The 19970-nt window shown below is 40.7% G+C and overlaps 5 protein-coding genes and 1 non-coding gene across 8 annotated transcripts; 5 read left to right on the top strand and 1 right to left on the bottom strand.

The window, feature by feature from the left end:
• Positions 1-545: 545 nt before the first annotated feature.
• Positions 546-617, top strand: Trnae-uuc. Its single transcript has one exon. It is a non-coding gene; the product is annotated as a tRNA-Glu (tRNA).
• Positions 618-885: 268 nt separating this feature from the next.
• LOC124314230 lies at positions 886-2543 on the bottom strand. Of its 2 annotated transcripts, none has more exons than XM_046779375.1 (9): positions 2415-2543; positions 2146-2176; positions 2015-2081; positions 1810-1906; positions 1568-1745; positions 1394-1499; positions 1237-1322; positions 1095-1174; positions 886-1035 (listed from the first exon to the last, which is right to left on the bottom strand). In XM_046779375.1, exons 1-9 carry the CDS (start codon positions 2464-2466, stop codon positions 1004-1006), a joined length of 729 nt encoding a protein of 242 aa, XP_046635331.1. In that variant the 5' UTR covers positions 2467-2543; the 3' UTR covers positions 886-1003. The 2 variants fall into 2 exon arrangements, with proteins under 2 accessions (XP_046635331.1, XP_046635330.1); XM_046779374.1 differs by having other exon boundaries at positions 2146-2194; positions 2415-2524.
• Positions 2544-4859: 2316 nt separating this feature from the next.
• On the top strand, positions 4860-6704 carry LOC124314222 (probable N-acetylglucosaminyl-phosphatidylinositol de-N-acetylase). Its single transcript, XM_046779363.1, has 7 exons — positions 4860-5148; positions 5236-5345; positions 5498-5591; positions 5659-5758; positions 5826-5922; positions 6002-6132; positions 6205-6704. Exons 1-7 carry the CDS (start codon positions 4994-4996, stop codon positions 6310-6312), a joined length of 795 nt encoding a protein of 264 aa, XP_046635319.1. The 5' UTR covers positions 4860-4993; the 3' UTR covers positions 6313-6704.
• Positions 6705-6868: 164 nt separating this feature from the next.
• Positions 6869-10040, top strand: LOC124314038 (merlin-like). The gene is made up of 13 exons (XM_046779021.1): positions 6869-7149; positions 7211-7340; positions 7406-7611; positions 7667-7791; positions 7858-7960; positions 8055-8264; positions 8331-8437; positions 8511-8640; positions 8711-8842; positions 8905-9156; positions 9217-9533; positions 9595-9754; positions 9813-10040. Exons 1-13 carry the CDS (start codon positions 7063-7065, stop codon positions 9861-9863), a joined length of 2010 nt encoding a protein of 669 aa, XP_046634977.1. The 5' UTR covers positions 6869-7062; the 3' UTR covers positions 9864-10040.
• Positions 10041-10374: 334 nt separating this feature from the next.
• LOC124313975 (ATP-dependent RNA helicase DHX8-like) lies at positions 10375-14417 on the top strand. The gene is made up of 3 exons (XM_046778890.1): positions 10375-13495; positions 13561-13826; positions 13900-14417. The coding sequence occupies exons 1-3, from the start codon at positions 10487-10489 to the stop codon at positions 14303-14305; spliced, it is 3681 nt and encodes a 1226-aa protein (XP_046634846.1). The 5' UTR covers positions 10375-10486; the 3' UTR covers positions 14306-14417.
• A 51-nt stretch (positions 14418-14468) lies between these two features.
• On the top strand, positions 14469-19660 carry LOC124314113 (dynein regulatory complex subunit 2-like). 2 transcript variants are annotated; one of them, XM_046779159.1, is made up of 7 exons: positions 14469-14803; positions 14893-15006; positions 15094-15232; positions 15297-15520; positions 15658-15706; positions 15777-16430; positions 18619-19660. In XM_046779159.1, exons 1-6 carry the CDS (start codon positions 14594-14596, stop codon positions 16427-16429), a joined length of 1389 nt encoding a protein of 462 aa, XP_046635115.1. In that variant the 5' UTR covers positions 14469-14593; the 3' UTR covers position 16430; positions 18619-19660. The 2 variants fall into 2 exon arrangements, with proteins under 2 accessions (XP_046635115.1, XP_046635114.1); XM_046779158.1 differs by having other exon boundaries at positions 14470-14803; positions 15777-19660.
• The last annotated feature ends 310 nt before the right edge of the window (positions 19661-19970 follow it).

Genomic DNA, 19970 nt, shown 5'->3' with positions numbered 1-19970 from the left:
CAAAATCACAAATTTAATAATTGCAGCTTGTGTGCCAGAGAAAATTGAAGGAAACTATTGAAGTGGAATAGCAAAGTAAACAGACCCTTCGTTAGACATGCAGCACTCTCGACGTCTCGGGGCTGAAGGTAAGCAAATAGACTATGTATAGATTAAATAGTAAAACTGATATTTCATACTAAGGCGTGAGTACGTGAAATATAATGCTAAAATTTGCAAACAAAAAACTTAACTTATGCCTCAGAAAAATAAGTTTTGTCTCTTGATAATCAAAATGCATTGAATCTTGAATGTTGTTGTAACTCGAACTTTTCACTTTTAAAACTTTCTCTTTGAACGAATTTTAACAGGTCTAAAGATAAATAAAACAACTTTCTTTGTGTTGTTAGGCGATACCTCGATGAAATGTTTGTGTTTTTTCTTTTAAAGGCGATTGGTATTCCAAAATAATGTTCTTGATGTAAGCCGAAATAGCTCAGTTGGGAGAGCGTTAGACTGAAGATCTAAAGGTCCCTGGTTCGATCCCGGGTTTCGGCAAGAGTTTATCCCATATGGTCTAGTGGCTAGGATACTTGGCTTTCACCCAAGAGGCTCGGGTTCGATTCCCGGTATGGGAAAACGTTTTTATTTTATTCATGGATTTAATCGTTTAACTGTAATTAAAGAAAAACGTGATTTTTTATACTAGCGCCACCCACGGCGGGATGGGAACCTCTGGCGAAATAACATTTTATAAAGTTTGAATAGCCCTTGATATATCTTAGTCCTATAACCATGTATCCATACAGAACCACGCCAGTCTTTTATAATTATTTTTTGAATACGGTGTTTTGATAAGAATAAGAAAATTAATTTTCATCTTTATAGTGTTTTCACAAAAAACTGTTCTGGAATATATGCAGCGTTTATTCAGGCCAAGAAAAGGAAGTTTTGCATGGTCAAATTACAGAGGAAAAGTCGGAAAAGTTGGTTAAAGTCAGCGTGTTTTTTTCTTGAATTCTCTTCAATGAGCGCAGTGGACCCATGTCTCGTGACCTGCAAAATACAAACAAATGTTTAGAAATCGACAAATCGTTAGGCGATAGTTTACAAACCTCCACATGAACTTCCAGGGTAGCATAATTCCACGGGGTTTTGATTGCGGCACCAGGAGGTCAGAGCCGAGCAATGATTTCTGTAAATAGACCAGCAATCATCAGAAATACGTTTGTGAAAGAGTAACACCAGAGCTCTTACGTTGGGTAAGTGCACCCGACATCGAAAGTGTTTCCTTCGTAATGCCAAGATGTAGCGGAATGGCTGGATCCGGCCAACGCATTGACCTAAATTTTATTGGAAGAACAAATCAAGTCTTGCACGATCATATTTTCGGCACATAAATTAAATTATATACCTCGATGGGTAAACCGTTTGAGTTGTAATAGTTGCGAGCATAATCACGCAAGCTGGTCACCATCTTTGCCGTCAAACAAACAGTTCCTCCGGGAGCATTACCGTAGCTTTGGTCAACGAAAAAGGAACTTTGAAAATCATTTCTCAATATTTATGGTTTTTTTTTTTAACTTACGAGGATAGCTTGGCATGTTTGCCGTAGCACGTATCACGGATGTTGGATAGGGCGCTGGCTCCATCATAAGGATTGTTTCCAGAGGGATCAAAATGCTCACCCTTCAACGCAATCTGACCCTTCTCGTGCATTCCCAAAACTTCGCAAGCTACAGCCTGAGCAGCCGGACAAGAAACGGCTAAAGCAAATAGTTGCATTATTTTCAATGTCAATCTCTTTGAATGAATAATGGTGCATTTTACCATTTGAGTTGCACGAATTATAAGAGTAGCAGCATTTCACGTTGGCCTGGTAATCAGGACACAAGTTAGAAATGTAGGTCGCACCAGCACAGCAGTCCTGAATAGAACACATTTATTATAACAAATTATGAGCTCTTTAATTCTTTCGTCCAATCTGGATAGACTCTCATTAAATATAATAGTAATGGCTTCCTATTGATCGTACCGATTGGAGGCAAATGCCTCCGTCTTTTCCACCAGATGCGGTGCTGTAGCATGGCTCGTTGTTATCTCTGATATTATATAATATATATTATTATTATTATATTATATATTATATATTTATCTCAAACTTACCCAGTGAATCCGGCAGCCGGGTTTACTGAAACAGCCGGGTTTACTGAAACTATATAATAAATACGTCAATTGATAATTGGGAAAAGTGAATGCGAGTGAATGCAAACTTTTTTTTCCTAGCTGCCGTTTGTAACTTGTAATTAAGCAAAAGCCAAGGCAAAAGCCTGTGAATACTATGAGGCCATACTACTTTTCCTTATAAATTATAGCCCACAGGCAACACAATCCCCAACATTGAATTTTATGTTTTGCTGAAAATGTCTACTTACAGCAGTGGGCAGCAGCCAGCAAGGTAGTTAACGCAAGAAGTAGTTTCATCATTTTGAAAATGTTGCACTGGAAAAAGTTCGAGAGGTCCTTCTTTTATACAATATACTAACCTATGCGTAGTAGTACTATCAAAAATAAAATTAGATATGACTGGCAATCATGACATTTGACCCCATTCGATTAGCAGAGGACACGCAAGTTTGGGCTCGACCGGGCTCGACAGTTTTATCGGTGCCCATCACAGTAGAATCAACAAAGTGCAATAGCTGCAGTGTTTACAACAGTGTCAATGTTGACACCTTCTTTATGTTACGTTTGAGATATGGCGAGAAAGTGGAATTACCAACGACGTTCACGTGGGCAGGACCCCTTGCATGCCTTGCATGATTGGCAATACATAATGGCCCGTAAGGTATCTTCTTTATTCGTGTGTAATAATACAGGTTCTAAACCTGCTCTTATGTAATTCCACCAAATTCCACATTTGTTCGTAATTGTGAAACTTATTCCTAAATGGTTGTTTGACAAGGATGATATATATATTTTTTTTTTGGGGGGGGGGGGGGGTAATTACTTCAAAAACTGTTCTTGCGCTTATTTAGACGAAAAGAAAGTCGCCTTGAGTTATTCGGATCTAATGACCTTCGTCGTTCGACAAAAAGTTGTTGTTCTTTGTAGCATTATTACGTCCATTCTTCCCTAACTTTTCATTAATTGGTAGGGGGACAGGTGAGAAAAGGGATATTTTTCATTCCACCTACCTGCGCGATGCGCCACCAATTTTCCTTTTTTCTTCTTACCCATCCCCATAGTAAGTTAGACAATGCAGTAACGTAAATTACAGTCAGCGTTTTTACGGTACTGGACAGTTGAAATCTCTTAATTAGCCTTTTTTCATATTTAACAAAATTTCTAAAGAGTAGAAGTACATCCCATAAGAGTTGGATGAACACGCCCCTCACACACCATTCAAAATAGTCAAGTATATTACAGCTTTTTATCGTTGAGGCTTATAGAGTAGACTGTTCCGATATAATATAGTGACGTCAAAGAGGCAAAGAAAAAACGAACAAATAAAATGTTTACACTTCAAGCTCTCTAAACTGTCTGGAACAAACAATAGTTTACTTTAGCTATTAGCCTTTTTGACAGCTTATTGACATAGCATTCTCTTGTTTTCATGTGATAACTTAATCAATAACTTTGTGTGTCTACAGCAGCCCCTCGTGAACTCAAACTCGCAAGGCTCTAGCGTTTATCCGTTTTTAATTCTCCGATGGCGTAATACATATCGCCATATTCGATGTTTGTATTGTTTTTAGGTTATAGCTCACGAATTTTGAAATGAAGTTCAAAGTATTACTTAACCCAAGACTTAACCAGTTTTAGCTAGTTTTAGCTTGTTTCACCTTTTAATGTACATAACAATTTAAAAAATGTAAAAGATTAAGGCTACAGTAGTCAATTACAAAAGTATACAGCTAGACAAAGACGAAGTTGGGTTGTATTTACATCACCGCTGAATATCCGACTGGATCAGCAATCACTCGAGTTATTGCATCAGGGAAAAAAGGATAAGACAAATTTTATATGCCTACTATTTTTATTTCTCTACTGTGCTGTTGCCTAACGACAGCAACGAGTTGTTAGCTTTTTAAATCTTTTACAGCACATGACTGCTTCGATCCTAACCAGATGCCTTGATATTGTTAAGGACTAGGCCTACTTAGGAAGGCGAATTACTGTTGTGTAAATACACGATTAGCTAATGCAGTCATTAAGAAGTTTGCTCGCAGTTTTCCTTGAATGTAAATACAATGTTTAGTATGTAGGCGCTGCTTTTCCATCTTACAAACATCTAGGCTACTCAGACTCCTGCTGCACATTTCTGATCTTTATTGTCAAGAAGCCCACGACTACTCGTTCCGTTTCATCTTTCACCTGCTTTAGTAAACATTTTTATTATCAAAGGATGTGGCGCATAGTCTATAATGACAACAAAGTGCGAGCCTATAAGTCTATAACCATGACAACCCACGGAATAGGCCTATACCTTGTTAATTATACGTGATTTAAAACGTACCAGATAGCAGTCTGGCAGTCTGTAAATAATCGTTCTGTTTTTTTGAGAAATTTAATCTGCAAATGATTAATTAGAAGAGAATTTGTTGATTTTGGCAACTATCTTTCAAGCTATATTTAAGCTTACGGCCACCCGGCCAGTAGCTCTTCAAGTCTTCATTAGTATACCGGCATATTATCTTGAACTATTCTAAATGCAGATTAGCAAAAGTAAAACGTGAAATTGAGTTGCACGATAAGCTCATAATTTTTTTGTGCTACTAGGATAATTTAAAGAAACTGTGTGCGGATTTAATAGCATGGTCTACCTATTTTGTTGTTGAATTAATTTTTCAAATTTTCATTTTCTTTATTTTCACATTAGGGATTAGGCTAAACAGCTAGCAGGTATAGCAGCTGTAAAACTAATGCTGTCGTCTGCTGTAGGATTGTGTATTTTCACTATTTTGAATTTCGAAGAGCAATTTCGGCTTATCTACTTATATTTATTTTAAAAATGTGTTGGTACTTACTACTTATACTAGGAATTTGGACTTTCGTTTCCTTTTTCACTTACCGATATTTGAGTCAAAAGAAAAGTTTGTTTCTTAAAGAAGTTTTCTTTAAAAAGCTTAGCAATGTCTTGTTCGTCATTGCTCATCCGGACGACGAGTATGTTTTGTTAATTGATATACATTTTTATGGAATACCTTAATCGAAATTTTTTATCTTATGCACTTATGAATGCATGTATAATAGATGTATGTTTTTTGGACCTGCCATCACAGCACTAGTCCAACCATCATTAAGTGATTCTTCGTCCAGGAAAAAGAAAGCAAAGGATATTTACATTCTTTGCTTGAGTGATGGTAAATCAATACTACATATCACTATTACTATATGTTTACATAAACTATAACTTTTTCTCTGGACTTATATACTTGTCTGTTCATTTTACTTGTGCTCAAATTCAAACATTATTACAATATTTCTAATGTAATGTGAAATTCACTATTTCAAGGCAATGCTGATGGCTTAGGTAAAACAAGGAGAGAGGAACTTAAAAAAAGTTGCAAGATTCTTGGACTAGCTGATTCCAATATTATAATTCACAGGTAAAATTTCATTCAAACATTCATAAATTGTTGAACTTTCTTAAATTTCTACATTATCTGTGAACAGTGGACCTCCTTTCTTTGAAGATGATTCAAATTCTTTGTGGGATTTCAAATCAGTTGCAGATACTTTGAATGTCTACATTGAAAAATTGAAAATTGACAGTGTAAGAATTTCAGGAATAGATTATAATAGGCTTAACTAACAAAACATTTTAATGCATTTTTTTATAGCTCATAACTTTTGATGAGAATGGAATCAGTGGCCACCTAAATCATAAATCGATTTATCAGGGGGTGTTGCAATTAAAGAAAGAAAGTAAAAAAAGAGGTATTTAAACTATATAGTATATAGTGTGCATAATTAAATGTATTGATATTTAAAAGATCGTCTTTAATTTTTCCAATAGTTACTGTCCGAGTTTTCATTTTGGAAACGGTCAGTTTGTTTCGAAAATATTTGGGATTTATTGATTCGATTTTAATCAAACCTAGTGCATTAATCTGTACTGCCGATTGGGTTAATAGGATGAACATTCAGGTATTTTTTTAAACAGTTAATAATGTCAATTAAGACTTCTGCTAAATAAATTAATTATGTGTTCACGTTTAGAGAGCAATGGCAGCTCATGCTAGTCAATATGTTTGGTTTCGCCGTTTGTACATCATTTTTTCAAGATACTTATTCTTTAACACATTCATTCCCCTTGAAGTTTACTAGCTTAGCAACTGCTTGTTGTCTCAGATTTGCAGAGATGTGCGGTGGATGGAAAATTGAAATCCTATCGATTTGATGCATTTTGGACACGGGTAAATTTACTCAGATTTTCTTGATCCCTTCCATTTATGGATGTTTATAATTCCCTTAACAAAATACCTAGTCTTTTCTCTGGAGTGTATGTAACATAAACAAAAAGGGGTATGTTGGCTCTTGTTTTTTTTTCCCTAATGAATTCTCGCATGTGGCTGCTGTGTTTAACTTTATTTCAATTACTAAACAAAATTTAAAATATTGATGTTATCAAATGTTAGTGTCAGAAGTCAACAGTGCACGTAATGTATTTTTTGAATGAAAATACAGTGAACCATAATACAATTTTGAAATTCGTCATACTCCGACTATTCAAGTATTCAACTATTTTCCAAGGCATGACATTTACGCTGTAATTTTGTGACGGCCAGACATGAAATGTCCCTTTTTATAAAACTGGAAAAAAAACGATTTCCCGCCAGTAGTTTCATGGTGTCCCGCTAGGGTCCAGATATCTGTGGCAATAGATGGAAAATCACATCGTCTGCAATCAAGCCTGTTTTTGTTCATTTTCCGTTGTTTTGTATCAGCTGAAAGAACAGTATTTGTTAATCTGTGTTGATTCTACAAATGGAATGAATCAAAATGAAGACGTTTTCTAAGTTTTAGAAGTTTTTGCATTAGATTTGTTTGATTAAGTTTAGGTCTCGGCGTGCTAAAATGAATTTCCGCCGGAAGCACAAATCGTCAAAATGTTTTCCAGTAAAAATTCTTACCCTAGACGCACAACTTGAATTCAACCTAGAGGTTTCTATTATTTATTCACATAATCATGTTCATGTAAAAACTGACAATTATAACTTTTTAGTGTAAAGCAAATGGAAGAGATTTATTTGATCTAGTGTGTCGAACTATTGGATTAAGGGAGACCTGGTATTTTGGGTTACAGTATGAAGACTGCAAAGGATTTTTGGCGTGGTTGAAAATGGATAGAAAAGGTGAGTGTTAATGTTTTTAGATGTCATTCAACTAATAACTGTTTGTATGGCTATAATATCTATAGTTCAGGACCAAGATGTGCCCAAAACAACTCCTGTGCCTTTTGTATTTTTGGCCAAGTTTTATCCCGAGAATGTTGCTGAAGAGCTGGTTCAAGAAATAACTCAACATTTGTTTTTCTTGCAAGTAAAGCAGAGTATACTCAACATGGATATATACTGCCCTCCTGAAATATCAGTCTTGCTTGCTTCATATGCTTTGCAAGCCAAGGTAATATTGTTATATCTTGGGTGATTTTCTACAATTAATTTGTCCTTTCCATTAGTATGGTGATTATGATGAGGCAGCCATGAAACCTGGTCTCCTTGGTACAGAAGACTTGCTGCCTAAGAGAGTTCTTGATCAGTATCAAATGACAGCTGAAATGTGGGAAGAAAGAATAAAAATTTGGTAATAAGGATCATCATTTCCATTTTAACCGTTTTCTAGACTTAAGACTTAATTTATGTTATATAGGTACGCGGATCATAAAGGTCTCAGTCGTGATGAGGCTGAAATGGAGTACTTGAGAATCGTACAGGATTTAGAAATGTATGGCGTTAACTATTTTCCTATAAAAGTGAGTCTAGAAACCCTAGCTAAAACTAAAATGCGTGTATATCTTGCATATTGTTAACTTGTTTTAATCTACAACTTATATTCTATTTGAACAGAATAAAAGGGATTCCGAGTTGTGGCTTGGTGTCACGGCCCTCGGTCTGAATATTTACGAGCAAGATAACAAATCTGTACCGCGCATTAACTTTCCCTGGTCAGAGATCCAAAACATCAGCTATGACGACAAAAAGTTTGCCATTAAACCAGTCGATAAAACTGCACCCCCTTTTATTTTTTATTCGGATAAGCATCGAGTCAACAAATTGGTAATGCATGATTTTTACAGTAATGAAAATGACTAGTGAATTTGATTTCCGCATTGTTATGTTTAGATCTTAGATTTGTGTATTGGAAATCATGATCTCTTTATGCGTCGGAGGAAACCGGATTCAATTGAAGTGCAGCAAATGAAGGCTCAGGCTAAAGAAGAGAAACTCAGGTAAATTTGACCTTGACAAGTTTTTTCTTATTCATTGTTGAGTACTTATTGTGGTTTCTTTACCGTTTTTCAGACGACAGAGTGAAAGAAATAAGCTTGCACGAGAGAAGCAACTACGCGAAACAGCTGAACGTGAAAAAGCAGCCCTAGAGCAACAGTTAATTCACTTTCAGGAAGAATTCCGTGTAGCGAACGAACAGTTGGTATGATATTCTTCAGTTTAATTTTTAGTTTTAGTACCAAGTACAGTATTTCATTACACTAATTTTGTAGAGGCGTTCCGAAGAGTCGGCTGAGCTGCTGGCCGAAAAGGCGCGAGTTGCAGAAGAAGAGTCAATGTTGTTGACTCAAAAAGCCTCAGACGCTGAACAAGAGTTGCAAAGAATTCGTTTATCTGCCATGAAAGTAAGTGAAGTTTTTTATAATTTATTTAGGTAGCTTATATTTAATTGTCTTTTTGCGTCTAGACCGAAGAGGAAAAACTTTTGTCTCAGAGACAATTGCATGAGGCGAAGCAAATTGCCTCAAGGTTATTAGAGAATTCTGAGCGTTGTGCAGCAGAAGCAGAGCAGCTAAAAGGTGACCTTTTGCAGGCCCGTTACGCTGAAACTCAAGCCAAAAAGAAGCTACTAGAGTTTTTAACAACACAAGCTAGTGTTGCAGCCTTACACTCGGCATCTCGTCCAATTACACGCATCCCGTCGTCCGCGTCTGTCCTGGTACTTTGCAGTTTCTGTCAACATTTTAATGAGCGAATAACTACAATTACCATTTTGCAGTCTGTTCCTAACTTGTTTCCGACATCAAGTTCGTCGGTAGCTGGATCAGACCACCATTTACATCATCAGTCGGATATTCAGCAACATTTACGACGACTCGACGATGTCTCTAACGAAGCAAGTTTGCCGGCTTATGAGGCCCGCCTTCCTATTCCGCTGGCTAATCAGCTTACTGGCCTCACCAACTTAACTGGCTTAAGTAGTAGTGGATATCTATCAGCTATTGCTGCTTCCGAACTGGTCAACTCTTCATCCAATTATGACCTTATGACTCATGGCGATATGGAGCAACTCTCACTTGAAATTGAGAAAGAGAGGTTGTAAATTTATCGTAGGAATTGTTGCGTAATTGTTTGCTCATTTTTTAAATAAATTTAGAGTCGAATACTTGGAAAAATCGAAGCAGCTGCAGGAGCAACTGAGAGAATTACGTACAGAGATTGAAGTCTTGAAAGTAGGTGAAAAACAAACGCTTTACGATCAGCTACACGAAGAGCAACTCCGTTCAGGGGACGACAAATACTCAACTCTCAAAAAGGTACGCATGAATGAGAGTCATTAATCCAAATTTGAGTTAATTTTTCCTTTTTTCCTAGTCAAAATCTGGATCGACTGGAGCGCGCGTGGCCTTTTTCGAAGAGCTGTAGCTTAAGTCATATTTTTAATTTTACTTTTGGCAATGTGTTGTATATAAATTTTTAATTGGCTGACCATTTTCATGGGTGCAACTTAGTTTATAATCTTAATTCACTAAGTTGCCCATTTTCGTGAAATCTTATCATCATAGAAATTAGACAAATAGACTTTCATTTTAAAAAACTTAACTCTTGTTGACTAATGAGTAATGTCTTTTACTAGTTAGCAGCATCGGCGTTGTTTACATTCTTATGTGAATTTTGCAAAATGAACCTGTCTATCTTCTAGCTAGAATGCCAATTCATTATTATGAACATGGAAAAGTTTCATTCAAATTCAAACACAAAATGCAGAGAACCGAGAAAGATTAGATAATTCTTCATTTCAATCTGTGAAACGCAAAAGTTAACAAATTTGAAATTCATTTCGAAAAAATTGTAAATATTTTTTGCGCGCAATGTTGCCAGTTCGTCTATTAATTTGATTTTTATTTTACAGCATTCTTGCAACGTTGTCTTAACAACGAAAGCATTCGTTTTTTCGTCGGCTCGTTATTTCCACTCCGTCGCCATCCCAATTGTTGTGCTGTCAATTTGTAAATGATTTAATAAGTGACAAACTATCCTATATCATCATGGATGAATTAGAGAAACTCGAACACCTGTCGCTTGTTTCTAAGGTGTGCACAGAATTGGAAAACCATTTGGGACTCAACGATAAAGATCTGGCAGAGTTCATTATCGCATTGGCCGAAAAACACAAGACCTTTGATGAGTTCAAAAGTGTAATGCTGGAGAATGGCGCCGAGTTTTCAGACTCTCTCATTGCAAATTTGCTTCGTCTTATCAAACACATGAAATCAGCCAACTCGAAAACAACTGATGTGAACTTAGCCCAGGTAAAGAAAACAGTTTACAATGCAGAAACAGAGAAGAAACGAGAACTCTTCCCTGGTCTTGCCTTAGCAGATAACCCTAAGGCAAGAACAATGCTTCTCGAAGACATAAAACTGACTATTAAAGATGTTGAAGAAGCTAATGATTTAATGGCTGAACTAGAAGCCATGGCTCCTAAAGAAGAAAATATTTCTACTGAAGCAATCAAGCCTGTCCAGGAAAGAGCAAGGAGTAAAGACAAGAAGGAAAGAAGCAGACGTTCAAGAAGCAAGGACCGCAGCAGAAGATCAAGAAGCAGAGACCGCAGCAAGAGATCCAGAAGCAGAGACCGCAGTAGAAGGTCAAGAAGCAGAGATCAAAAGAGGAGATCAAGAAGCAGGGACAGAAGTCACAGGTCCAGGAGTAGAGATAGAGGAGATCGAAACAGAACAAGTGATCGCCATCATGATAAGAGAAGTAACGAAGGCAGACGAGAATCCCCAAGTCGAAAGAAACCTCAAAAAGATTTTCCAGAGAATCCAGAAGTGGGAAATGTCTACGCGGGAAAAATCATGAATCTTGCAGCTTTTGGTTGTTTTGTACAAATTGAAGGAATACGGAAAAAATGTGAGGGTCTAGTGCACATCTCCCAGTTGCGACGAGAAGGCCGTGTGAATAGTGTGGCTGAAGTTGTCAATCGTGGAGATAAGGTCCATGTCAAAGTCATGAGCATTGCTGGCCAAAAGATCTCTCTTTCTATGAAAGATGTGGACCAAGACACTGGCGAAGATTTGAACCCAGCTCCTTCGACATCAAGCCGCCCTGGACTAACGAGCCAGGAAAGTGAAACAGCTTTGAGGAATCCAGATCGACCTCTCTCATTGCTAGATTTGAAGGCAAACGTAGAGGAGGATGAACTAACCAACCGCAAGCGTGTTCAACGGATTTCGTCTCCTGAACGCTGGGAACTGAAGCAAATGATGGCAGCAAATTGTATCGACAAAATGGACTTGCCCGAATTCGACGAAGAAACGGGTTTACTACCAAAGCTGGCCGAAGACGAAGAAGATATCGAAATTGAGTTGGTGGAAGAAGAGGCACCCTTTCTTCGAGGTCACGGTCGAGTGCTTAATGAACTCAGTCCGGTTCGTATCGTCAAGAATCCCGACGGTTCTCTAGCTCAAGCCGCCATGATGCAAGGCGCTCTTAGCAAAGAACGCCGCGAACAGAAAATGTTGCTCAGAGAAGAACAAGAAGCAGCTGACGCACCGGCTCAAGGCGCCAACAAGACCTGGATTGATCCCATGCCGGATGCTGGGGCTGCACCGTCAACGTCGTTGGGTCGCGGAACGGGAGCCCCTGTATACGACATGCCCGAATGGAAAAAGCACATCACTGGTGGACCGAAAGGAGCCTCTTTCGGCAAGAAAACGAGCTTGTCCATCGTCGAGCAACGTCAATCGCTTCCCATCTACAAACTCAGAGATGAACTGATCAAAGCCGTCAATGACAACCAAATCCTAATTGTCATCGGTGAGACGGGCTCGGGCAAAACTACGCAAATCACTCAATATCTATCCGAGTCCGGATTCACGGCTCGTGGAAAGATCGGCTGTACGCAGCCTCGTCGTGTGGCCGCCATGAGTGTTGCCAAGCGAGTTTCGGAAGAGTTTGGTTGTCGTCTAGGACAGGAAGTTGGATACACGATTCGTTTTGAAGATTGCACCAGTCCCGAAACTTTGATCAAGTACATGACGGATGGTATGTTGCTGCGTGAATGCTTGATTGATCCCGATCTGCAATCGTATTCCTGCATCATGTTGGACGAAGCTCACGAAAGAACTATTCACACAGACGTTCTTTTCGGTCTTCTCAAGCAAGCCGTCCAGAAGCGAGCCGAGCTCAAACTCATCGTAACGTCGGCCACTTTGGATGCCGTGAAATTCTCGCAGTACTTTTACGAGGCACCCATCTTCACCATTCCGGGTCGAACTTTTCCCGTCGAGATATTGTATACTCGGGAGCCTGAGACTGATTACTTGGATGCCTCGCTCATTACCGTCATGCAGATCCACCTTAACGAACCACCGGGCGACATTCTTCTTTTCTTGACTGGTCAGGAAGAGATCGATACTGCCTGCGAAATTCTATACGAGCGCATGAAGTCCATGGGCCCTGACGTTCCTGAGCTCATAATTCTTCCCGTCTATTCCGCTCTACCGTCTGAAATGCAGACTCGAATTTTCGAACCGGCTCCACCAGGCTCCCGAAAAGTTGTTATCGCCACCAACATCGCCGAGACCAGTCTTACCATCGACGGTATCTACTATGTCGTCGATCCTGGTTTTGTCAAGCAGAAAGTCTACAATTCCAAGACGGGAATGGACTCTTTGGTGGTGACACCCATTTCACAGGCGCAAGCCAAGCAGCGAGCTGGTCGCGCCGGTCGTACTGGACCTGGAAAGACTTACCGCTTGTACACGGAGCGCGCTTATCGTGATGAAATGCTTGCCACGCCTGTTCCCGAGATCCAGCGTACTAATCTTGCTTCCACTGTCCTGCAACTCAAAGCTATGGGCATCAATGACCTGCTCAACTTCGACTTCATGGACGCTCCTCCTGTGGAGTCACTTATCATGGCACTTGAACAGCTGCATTCCCTTTCCGCTCTAGACGACGAAGGATTACTCACGCGTCTTGGTCGACGTATGGCCGAATTTCCTCTGGAGCCTTCTCTCTCCAAGATGCTCATCATGTCTGTTCACTTGGTATGAAATTATCAACAATTGTTCCTGGTCGATGTAATTGAACGTTTTAAATTTTTTTGTTTTAGATGTGTTCGGACGAAATTTTGACAGTCGTGTCCATGTTGTCAGTTCAGAACGTCTTCTACCGACCCAAAGATAAGCAGCAGTTGGCTGATCAGAAGAAAGCCAAATTCAATCAAGCCGAAGGAGATCACATCACTTTATTGGCCGTTTACAATTCCTGGAAGAACAACAAGTTTAGCAGTGCCTGGTGTTACGAGAATTTCGTTCAGATGCGTACCTTAAAACGAGCTCAGGATGTTCGTAAACAGCTATTGGGCATCATGGACAGGTATGTTTGACCTTTATACAAGTTGTATTGTCCGTTAAAAAAAATCTAACATTTGTTCTTCTACACGTTCCAGGCACAAATTGGACGTGGTATCGGCTGGCAAGAATACGGCTAGGGTGCAGAAAGCCATCTGTTCGGGTTTCTTCCGTAATGCGGCCAAGAAGGATCCGCAAGAAGGTTATCGGACGTTGGTGGACGGCCAGGTGGTCTACATCCACCCGAGTAGCGCGATCTTTAACCGGCAACCCGAGTGGGTCGTCTACCACGAATTGGTTCAAACCACAAAAGAGTACATGCGTGAAGTGACTGTCATCGATGCCAAGTGGCTGGTGGAGTTTGCTCCGGCCTTTTTCAGATTCTCTGACCCGACCAAGCTCAGCAAAGTCAAACGAAACCAACGGCTGGAGCCGTTGTACAACAAATACGAGGAGCCTAATTCGTGGCGTATTTCCCGACAGCGCCGACTGCGCCGGAATTAGAATTTTCCCTTTTAAAATTTACGATTGTCTGCAATCAATCAGAGTGACTTGGTCCTCTTTGTGTACGCAATTACAATTTGTTACATACAAATACACTGATTTGATGATATAACTGGCAACATCGCGTTGATCTTTTTTGGGAGGAAAATTGTAACCCCGGCAACGTCAAACTTTGTCAAATCGATGTGGGTACCAGGTAATTTTACCTTCGCCGTCAGTGTGTTGTTTGAAACACGGATGATACAGTCGTCGTTGAAAACTTTTTTCAATTAGAAACGGTTTACAATAATGGCTGGCGGGAAGAAATCAGACAAGTGGAAAGCTGGTGGTGGTAAGAAAGGAAAAGGCACAAAAGGAGAGGGTAAGAAAAAGGGTGGCAAAAAGAAGGCCAAACCCAAGTTGAGTGAAGATGCCAAGAACAGGCAACAAGAGCAACGTGCTGCGGTGGAGGAAGAAAGGAGAAGGATGAGAGAAGAATTAATCAATTCTTTTCTCAGGGTAAGATATTTTCAATGTTTGCTAGCAGAAGAGAAACAGACACTCATAACACTAATTGTGTGACTAATTATGTAATCATTTCCAAACAGCACAAACTTCTGAAAGAGCAGAACTTGACTCGTCATAATCAAAGTAAATTGATTGAGAAATGGAGGCATGTCCTTCGAGATGCGAAAAGCCAGGAACTTTCCAGGGAATTGGAAGTATAAAATTAGCAAAAAATTTTGATTTGTTTGTCTTGCAATGTTGACTTTATTGTGCCAATTTCATTAAAATTTATTTTTGAACAGTTAATGAAATTGGATTTCGACAAGCGCTACAGCGAGAATATCACAGAAATTAACCGGCTGATGGAATCTCTGCTTCAAAATGGATTGGATTTCGTTCAAATTTGCAATATTCAAAAACTAGAAACAGACAGAACTTTTGGTATAAAAACACATTTAAACTAACCTAATCTGGGCTATAGTTTAATTTTTATTGAAATCTATAGATGAGCATGTCTCCAGACTGAACATACTGGCAAATGTTTATCAACAGGAAAGTAATTTATTCAAAGCGACGATAGTGACAGACTATACCTCGGCCATGACTTGTCACCAGCAAGAGAAGCGTTCCCTGCTCTCGACTATCAGCACTCTGCAATCTCATTATCGCGAAAGCTACACAGCTCAGAAAGCCAATTTCCAAATCCGTAAAGATGATATCATTAATCAGGTACATATAAATCGTGTCAAGCTAATGTGTGCCATTATAGTACCCCTCTTTATCTTTATATAATTAAAAAAGGCCCCCGACACGTTTGGGGGCGTCATTCTCTTAACCTTCCGGTAATCTGTGGTGTCTGTTTGCAGGGATTGGAAGAAGAGCAGACAATCTGCCAGAACCTGGAGCGCCGCTTAGGTAAGAAATCCCCGAGTCTACAAAGTAGTATTGTGTGTCGAGAGATCTAACAGTGTTCCTCGTCGCTTAGAGCACAGCTGGCAGCAATTACACGAAAATTGCGTCGATAGTGGCGAGTTGGACGAACAACGCTGGGCCTTGTACTCGCTATTGCGTAGGAGGGATCAGATCGCCTACGAGCAGCAGCGCATCGCCGAAATTCGTCTCGAAAAGCTCGTCAAGGCTGTCAACCAAATCCAGGAGAGGCGCAACTGTCACGAGCAAGGCGCACAGGAATTGATGGAGCGCCGCAACGAGCTGCACGAGAGGCGGGAGCGCTGGCGACTCCGATTGCTCAAACAACAGCAGCAGCACGCCGAGAGACTCAAAGCCGTGGCGGCCAGCTCCAGCGACGCCGCCGAGCACCTCGAGCAGCTCGTCAAGCAAGGCGTGTTGATTCTGCGATCGGCCCAGCGCTGCCGTCTGTTGAAACCGCAACATCGGCCATCCAGCTCAGACTCCTCGTCCGATTCGCCCCCGGCCAATTGTTTGCTCTCGGAGCCGTTTCAACACTTTTGGACGAGGTTCAATCAGGCTTACCTTGAAACAGTCCTATTACAGCGTCACCAGGCGGCAATTGTCCGCGGTCGAACGGCCGAAACGGCCAGACTCAAAAAGGAGGTCAACATCCCCACGTGCTGGAGTTTGAATGGCACGACTTTGCCTATTCATCCGGAGAAATAGTGTACCTAGTAGCCTACTCTTACTAGCAGCTCGTAAAGTCAAATTTCACTCTCCCCCCCCCCCCTCATTTTTCCTACTGCCACTTAACTGTCTCGTTCTCTCCTCGCTTTATCATTCAAACGGCAATCATTGAAATATTTAATATCTCTCGCTATGCAAATGGGGGGGGGGGGGGTCTGAGTTAATCAGAACACGGTGGGATGGCACGCGCGACCTATATATCTCATGTTTCTCTCCCCCCCCCCTCTCTGATCAGTCGTACAGCATTGAAAAGGAGCCATATTGACAAGATTTGTGAATAGCGTTTACACAGAGTTTGCCCCGCTCCTTTCTTTCTTTTTTTGATTTCCTTTTCCATTCAAACGTTGGATCGCGATCATCAATCTAGAAATGAATAGCCTAGCCAGCAGCATCGAGCAGCTAGAGGAGAAATGAGGATCGATTTGCAACCTAGCGCTCTCTATATAACCACGGCTAGACGGCCAGGCCATCCTCCCCCCTTTTTTTCCCGATGGCTTTTGATGTGTGCCGGAAGATTTCTTCATAGGAAGAACATACCCGGAATTTCAGAAAAGTAAAAAAAAGGGAAACGGCAGTCACTATTGATCCTGTACAGGCAAAGGTATACGGCCAGGATTCTAAACTTGTTTCTCTCTCTCTTGTTCTCTCTCTCTCGGTTCGATAAAGAAACAACAGTCATTTCAAAGGAGCAGTCTAGCGACCACGAATCTAACTGGAAAATCAGTCGAAATGACATGCAAATTTATCTTTCGTTCCGAAACTACGCGCAGCATTTCATTTTGATTTATCGAGGTAATTCCCCTTCTTTTGATTTGACATTTGGAAAATTCCTCTATGAATGATTTTTTTTTTGTTCTTGTACTCCTTCACCTCCCCCCTTGTTGTTTCTCGATTTCTTCCTATTTGTTTCCCCCCCCCCCCAATCGTGCTGGAGTATTACGGACGTCACGGCCAATCGATGGCAATGTTCTCGGCGTTGTGGATGCTCGACCCCGGCGATGACGAGTCACTCAAGTGAAAGATAAGCAGGAAAAAAGGGGAAAAAAAGGAGAGCGATCACTCACGATCGAGCGTGGCTCCTTTTGCTTGGCGATTGAACACCGGCACGCTGGGAAAAAAAAGGAAAGAAAAAGAAACGAGAGAGTCACTTGATTATATCACGCGCTTTTGTGTGTCGCAGGTTTTCTGCTCACCCCCACACACACCTCATCAACTGCTGTTGTCTCCCGTAGTTTGCTAGTGTCCCGCTCAATTAATGAACCTGTCGTCAAGAGGCCGACCCAAAAAGAAAAACGGGAAGGCCTACACAATCCATAGAGAGGGGGGTAAAAGCGGGAGGAAGCGGAGACAAAGTACTCGGCAGGAGCGCAAACTCGTTGCTGGAGAGTAAAAGAGAGAACTCTCCTTCCGTTGTATGCGGGTCTCTCTTTCTCTTCTTCGTCGTCGTCTAGTGTCTGGGTAATGGGATTGGGTCGGGTCGCGCGCTCGTGAGCGCTTGCGAGTCTTCTTACGCGATCATGGCGCTCGTCCCGCGCCGTGTGTACAAGAAATCGATGGCCAGTGCGTGCGAGGACTAGGGCATATCTATGCGTGTAGTACACAGCTCGGCGGGATCGTAATGGCTGGAAGAGGCGGCGATGATATGGCATCCTGATTGTGTATAGTCTTCTTTTTCTTTGGCTGTATTGCGTCCGCTCATCCTACTTTTATACTAGAGCTACTGCCCCACCATTGCTGGTAAAAGAAAAAAGAGAGAAAACTGGAATGTTACCCAATCACTCTGAAAAATCGCGTCTTTCCAAACAGTCTCCCCCCCCCCCCCCCGCCATCTCCGGTTCTCCGCGTTCTCCGAGTTGGGTCGGTGAGCGAGGGAGATGAGCGACCGTCCATCAAAATAATTAGACCATCAAAGCTGTCTCTCTTTCTAGACTTTTTCTGACGATCATAAATCTTTGACCAATTTCAGCTAGCTCCTCCCGCCCCCACCCCCTTTTTCCTATATATAAGATAACAAATCACCACTTAAAAGGAAATTCCACAATTTCTACTATACCATCACGTTCTTTTTCTTACGACAATTTGTCCTTGTTTGATATAACCCACCCACCCCAAAAAATCCCCCCCATTTTGTGCCGGGCGAAGCTTTAGTCAAGTTTTGTAACCGCCAGGTTTTGAAGATGAAACTCGGCTTGGAAGAAGAGACGAAATCGAACGTTGCTGATCTCAAATTGCTGCTGCTGCTGTTGCGTGTTCCCGTCCGCCTTTCGTGATTCCTGCGTATAATCATTAGTATTGCGTGCACTAATAAGCCCAATTCAACTAACTATAACTCGCAGGTATATTTATATAGATAGATACAGGCTAAACTATATACACACGCCGGTAGCGTACGCAATCATTCCGGGGGTGCGCCAGATGTCAATATCCATTATGCGCGCTAAGGCAAGTAGCGCACAGCAACGTGATCGCGAGTGTTTATAGTTAGCGACAGTGATGCCACAAACTGTTACCTTCCACTTTTCAAGATCGATTCCGACGCTCCGACGCTCCGACGCCCCGGTTGTGTTATGGGAGGAGCGCCCAAGCTAATTTTCCTTCCAGATATTGTTTCACGAAAAAAATGTATTTATTTATTTTTATTTATTTTTTGGGGGGTTTCCCCTATGGCTCCTTGATGGGGAGGGGGGGGGGAATCAATACGTGTTGTATTCAATCTATAGTTTCCCGACTTTTTAAAAAACTTGGGGTACAGCGTGGTGGGTGTGTGGGTGCGACTGAAGGGATTTCAAGTCTAAGAAGATTGTCACCTTTTTTGATATTCTCATTTAGATTGAAGTCTGAAAATGCCCCGTGTCATTTTCTCCGGAGCCTCAAGGGCTGAAAAGACACTGTGTGTGCGTAAATATATCGTTCGTGATTCTTTCATGACTCGGTCGCTATATTGTACTATACCTTATCTAATACCTTTTATCCATACCATCTAACTACGCAGTATAGTGTGTGTGTGTTGTTGTCTGCGCCCTGCTGTATAGTATATGTAGATCTGAATCTCTTTTTCCTCTGTAAACCTTTTTTTATCGTGATATTATCCTCCCCTTTTTCGCCTTTTTTTTTTTTTTTAAATTGTCGTCGTGAAAATTCTCTGACATAAAAAAAAAAAGGTTTCGTTTTCGTAGAAAAGTAAACCTGGAAATATAGTGTCTCAATGTTTTGTTGGAAAATTCGGTAATACTTGGGGTGGAGTGAATAAAAAGAAAAAAAGGATTCAAGGTGCGCATCATTTTAACGTAGAGTTAGGGATGACTAAAATAAAAAGGTCCTTTTGGCCGCCGGAAGTTGTAGACCTTTTCCTTTTCTAGGTATATTTCTGATTTCATTTGAAATAACAGCCTCTACCTCCTATTACAACATTCTAAAAGTTAAAAACAAAAAGTTTCATTTTCCCCTTTTACCTGTGCCATTCCCCAATTTCTTTTTCGAAACTTTTCTTATTTCTTATCCAATCAAACTTAATAACGAA

The sequence above is a fragment of the Daphnia pulicaria genome, chromosome 10, assembly GCF_021234035.1.
Source record: "Daphnia pulicaria isolate SC F1-1A chromosome 10, SC_F0-13Bv2, whole genome shotgun sequence".
NCBI classification, from domain to species: Eukaryota; Metazoa; Arthropoda; class Branchiopoda; order Diplostraca; family Daphniidae; genus Daphnia; species Daphnia pulicaria.
The sequence above is the reverse complement of the archived record's forward strand: the minus strand, read 5'-3'. Positions and strand labels throughout refer to the sequence as shown.

Coding starts and splice junctions, on each gene's coding strand:
- LOC124314113 (XM_046779159.1), top strand. CDS start 14,594: ATGGCTGGCGGGAAGAAATCAGACAAGTGGAAAGCTGGTGGTGGTAAG. Junction 15,233..15,296: donor AGAAACAGACAGAACTTTTG/GTATAAAAACAC, acceptor TGAAATCTATAG/ATGAGCATGTCTCCAGACTG. Junction 15,521..15,657: donor AAGATGATATCATTAATCAG/GTACATATAAAT, acceptor GTCTGTTTGCAG/GGATTGGAAGAAGAGCAGAC.
- LOC124313975 (XM_046778890.1), top strand. CDS start 10,487: ATGGATGAATTAGAGAAACTCGAACACCTGTCGCTTGTTTCTAAGGTG. Junction 13,496..13,560: donor TCATCATGTCTGTTCACTTG/GTATGAAATTAT, acceptor TTTTTGTTTTAG/ATGTGTTCGGACGAAATTTT. Junction 13,827..13,899: donor CTATTGGGCATCATGGACAG/GTATGTTTGACC, acceptor TACACGTTCCAG/GCACAAATTGGACGTGGTAT.
- LOC124314222 (XM_046779363.1), top strand. CDS start 4,994: ATGTGTTGGTACTTACTACTTATACTAGGAATTTGGACTTTCGTTTCC. Junction 5,346..5,497: donor CATTCTTTGCTTGAGTGATG/GTAAATCAATAC, acceptor CACTATTTCAAG/GCAATGCTGATGGCTTAGGT. Junction 5,592..5,658: donor TCCAATATTATAATTCACAG/GTAAAATTTCAT, acceptor ATCTGTGAACAG/TGGACCTCCTTTCTTTGAAG.
- LOC124314038 (XM_046779021.1), top strand. CDS start 7,063: ATGAATTTCCGCCGGAAGCACAAATCGTCAAAATGTTTTCCAGTAAAA. Junction 7,612..7,666: donor CATATGCTTTGCAAGCCAAG/GTAATATTGTTA, acceptor CCTTTCCATTAG/TATGGTGATTATGATGAGGC. Junction 8,438..8,510: donor GCTAAAGAAGAGAAACTCAG/GTAAATTTGACC, acceptor ACCGTTTTTCAG/ACGACAGAGTGAAAGAAATA.
- LOC124314230 (XM_046779374.1), bottom strand. CDS start 2,466: ATGATGAAACTACTTCTTGCGTTAACTACCTTGCTGGCTGCTGCCCAC. Junction 2,082..2,145: donor CCGGCTGCCGGATTCACTGG/GTAAGTTTGAGA, acceptor ATATAATATCAG/AGATAACAACGAGCCATGCT. Junction 1,323..1,393: donor CAAACGGTTTACCCATCGAG/GTATATAATTTA, acceptor AATAAAATTTAG/GTCAATGCGTTGGCCGGATC.